Source organism: Girardinichthys multiradiatus, chromosome 3, assembly GCF_021462225.1.
Source record: "Girardinichthys multiradiatus isolate DD_20200921_A chromosome 3, DD_fGirMul_XY1, whole genome shotgun sequence".
NCBI lineage: Eukaryota > Metazoa > Chordata > Actinopteri > Cyprinodontiformes > Goodeidae > Girardinichthys > Girardinichthys multiradiatus.
The window spans coordinates 1,289,447-1,291,690 of record NC_061796.1 but is presented as its reverse complement, the minus strand read 5'-3'; the positions used below and the strand labels follow the sequence as shown (position 1 = coordinate 1,291,690).

General features: G+C 38.6%; 1 protein-coding gene across 1 annotated transcript; it reads right to left on the bottom strand.

The window, feature by feature from the left end:
* Positions 1 to 720: 720 nt before the first annotated feature.
* Positions 721 to 2,026, bottom strand: LOC124865291. Its single transcript, XM_047360272.1, has 2 exons — positions 1,480 to 2,026; positions 721 to 997 (listed from the first exon to the last, which is right to left on the bottom strand). The coding sequence occupies exons 1-2, from the start codon at positions 1,978 to 1,980 to the stop codon at positions 809 to 811; spliced, it is 690 nt and encodes a 229-aa protein (XP_047216228.1). The 5' UTR covers positions 1,981 to 2,026; the 3' UTR covers positions 721 to 808.
* Positions 2,027 to 2,244: the final 218 nt, after the last annotated feature.

Below are 2,244 nucleotides of genomic sequence, written 5' to 3'. Positions count from 1 at the left end.
AAACTAAACAATACTAGTGTGGTGGTCCCAAATGTCTATGGTCTTTTTTTAAAAACAGACAAGAAAACTAATTAATGCTTTCATAATTTATTTCTCTCTAAAAAACAAAATTGACACAGAAAATAACATTCAATGTATTTAAAGCAGGACAGACATGAAACAGTAATAATAAGTATCAATCTATAAATGACTCTTACAGCAGCTGATGTGCAGCTGCTTTTTATGCTACATAAAAAGCAGCCTCTTCTTTGTGTGCGGTATGGAAAATACAAGCTGCTGTACTGCAGCAACCCTATGGTCACCCATGTTTACATTGTTAAAAATCAGGACAACTACAGTATTATACTGACCTCAAAGTCCTTAAACAAGGCATCTGCATCTTCTCCCAGATGGCTGATGAGACATCGGATGACAACCTCACATGTCTGTTGAATGGGGATTCCACTCTGCAGAACAGAAAGAACTTTGCAGAACTAATAAAATACAATGGTAAACATTCAAGCAGAGGTTTATTTCTTTGGAAAAACTTTAATGTCAAACCTTTCAATAGAATTTACATTAGAAACATTTAATTGGAGCTGGATTGCAGTGATATAAAAAGAAAACACAATATGTAAAATGGTGTGTAGAGGATGTGAAAGATTGAGGGACAGAAAACCAAGGAAAAAAGCAGAGGATTAAGAATGAGGAAGAGTCAGAGGGGATAAAGGTAAGTTTTGAGGTTATGAATATGTAATTAGTGATGGTGATTAACTTAAAGAAGAGAAATGTGAATGAGACAGATGGAATTATGATTATTGCAGGTAAGCTATAAATTGAATAGGAGGATACATTTTAATACCTGAAGTAGAACATTCATTTGTGCCCGTTGTCTCTCTCCTGCAGCACATTTCCTTGATTGAAACAAGGACAACAGTTTAGGTGTGTAGATGTCCAACATTGCCATGAATTTTGGCTCAAGATTCAGTGTGGTGATCCTCTGAAACTCTGCGCTAATCTGAAAGACAGGGAGATGAGAAAAGAGAAAAAAATAACTGGTGACTCATCTGTTGTCATTCAGCAAAAACTTAAATTCATATTGAGATGATTAGGCTGCAAGAATATTACAGTCACCAGCCACTTCATTAGGTATACCTGTGCAATCTAATGCAGTCCAATACAACAGCTCTGAAATAAATTCTCTTTTTACTTGGCTTATACATTTTCAGTTTATGTTGACATTGTGGAAAGTTTTCCTAATATTTTGTTCCCCTCAATGTATATGGATTGGACAACGCTTAATATAATTATTAGCTTTCTGACAATGTCAACATAAATTGAAAATGTATGTGTCAGAGCTGTTGTCTTGGACTGCATTAGATGGTACAAGTTAAACTAACTAATTAATGAAGTAAAACTGAGTGTGTAGCTGTGAAACATGCAGGTTTTCAGTCCAGAATATGTGTTGACCATTGTGATACAACATTTCCAAATACTCACTTGCGAGACATCAAACAAGGCAGGCCATCTGTCCTTGATGTCACTGATGCTCATCTGTAGCCTGACAACATCATGTCTCCGATGTGCAAAGGTTCTGGACATCAAGTCCTTGATGACTGTGCTGTCTCTCTTTTTTGATTCAGCGATAAGTTGGTTTCGGTCTAGCTCTTGTTGTTCCTTACAGTCTCCAGCAGGATAGTGTGGGAGAAACACAACTTCTCCTTTCCGTGCTTTCTTTATATTCTTTGCAGGGGACCAATCATCTGGGTGCTTGTTCTTAAGTGAGTTGCAGGCAACCTCAGGAAATCCAAGGTTTCGGAGCTTTGACCTGTAATTTCCCATCTTATATTTAAGACTGTACATCCACCCAAGCCAGCCATTACGACTGCCTAGCTCTGTCAGGCATGGATGGTTTCTGACTAAAGCCTCGGCCACCTCACCGATCTGAAGGCCTGTAGGGTAGGGTGTGTAGCTGTACATGTAGTCAGCTAATTTTTCCATGATTTCAGATCGGATCCGAGTATTGTTCAGCACAGTGCCATCTTTTACAAACACTTCATTGGCATTCTTCAGTACTGCCTCTGTTGCCACAGAGAAAAGTGGAATGGGGATTTTACTTGGCCATGATGTTTTCTGTGTGCCTCCATGTGGGGAAAAGATAATAGTGTCTTGTGAAGATGCTGATGTGTTATCTGTCTGGCTGGCTGTCGTATCAGTGGCAGAGCTTGAACTGTCATTCATGACATCTGTCTGGTTTTCAGTCAA

Coding starts and splice junctions, on each gene's coding strand:
- LOC124865291 (XM_047360272.1), bottom strand. CDS start 1,980: ATGGAAAAATTAGCTGACTACATGTACAGCTACACACCCTACCCTACA. Junction 998..1,479: donor CCTTGTTTGATGTCTCGCAA/GTGAGTATTTGG, acceptor CCTGTCTTTCAG/ATTAGCGCAGAGTTTCAGAG.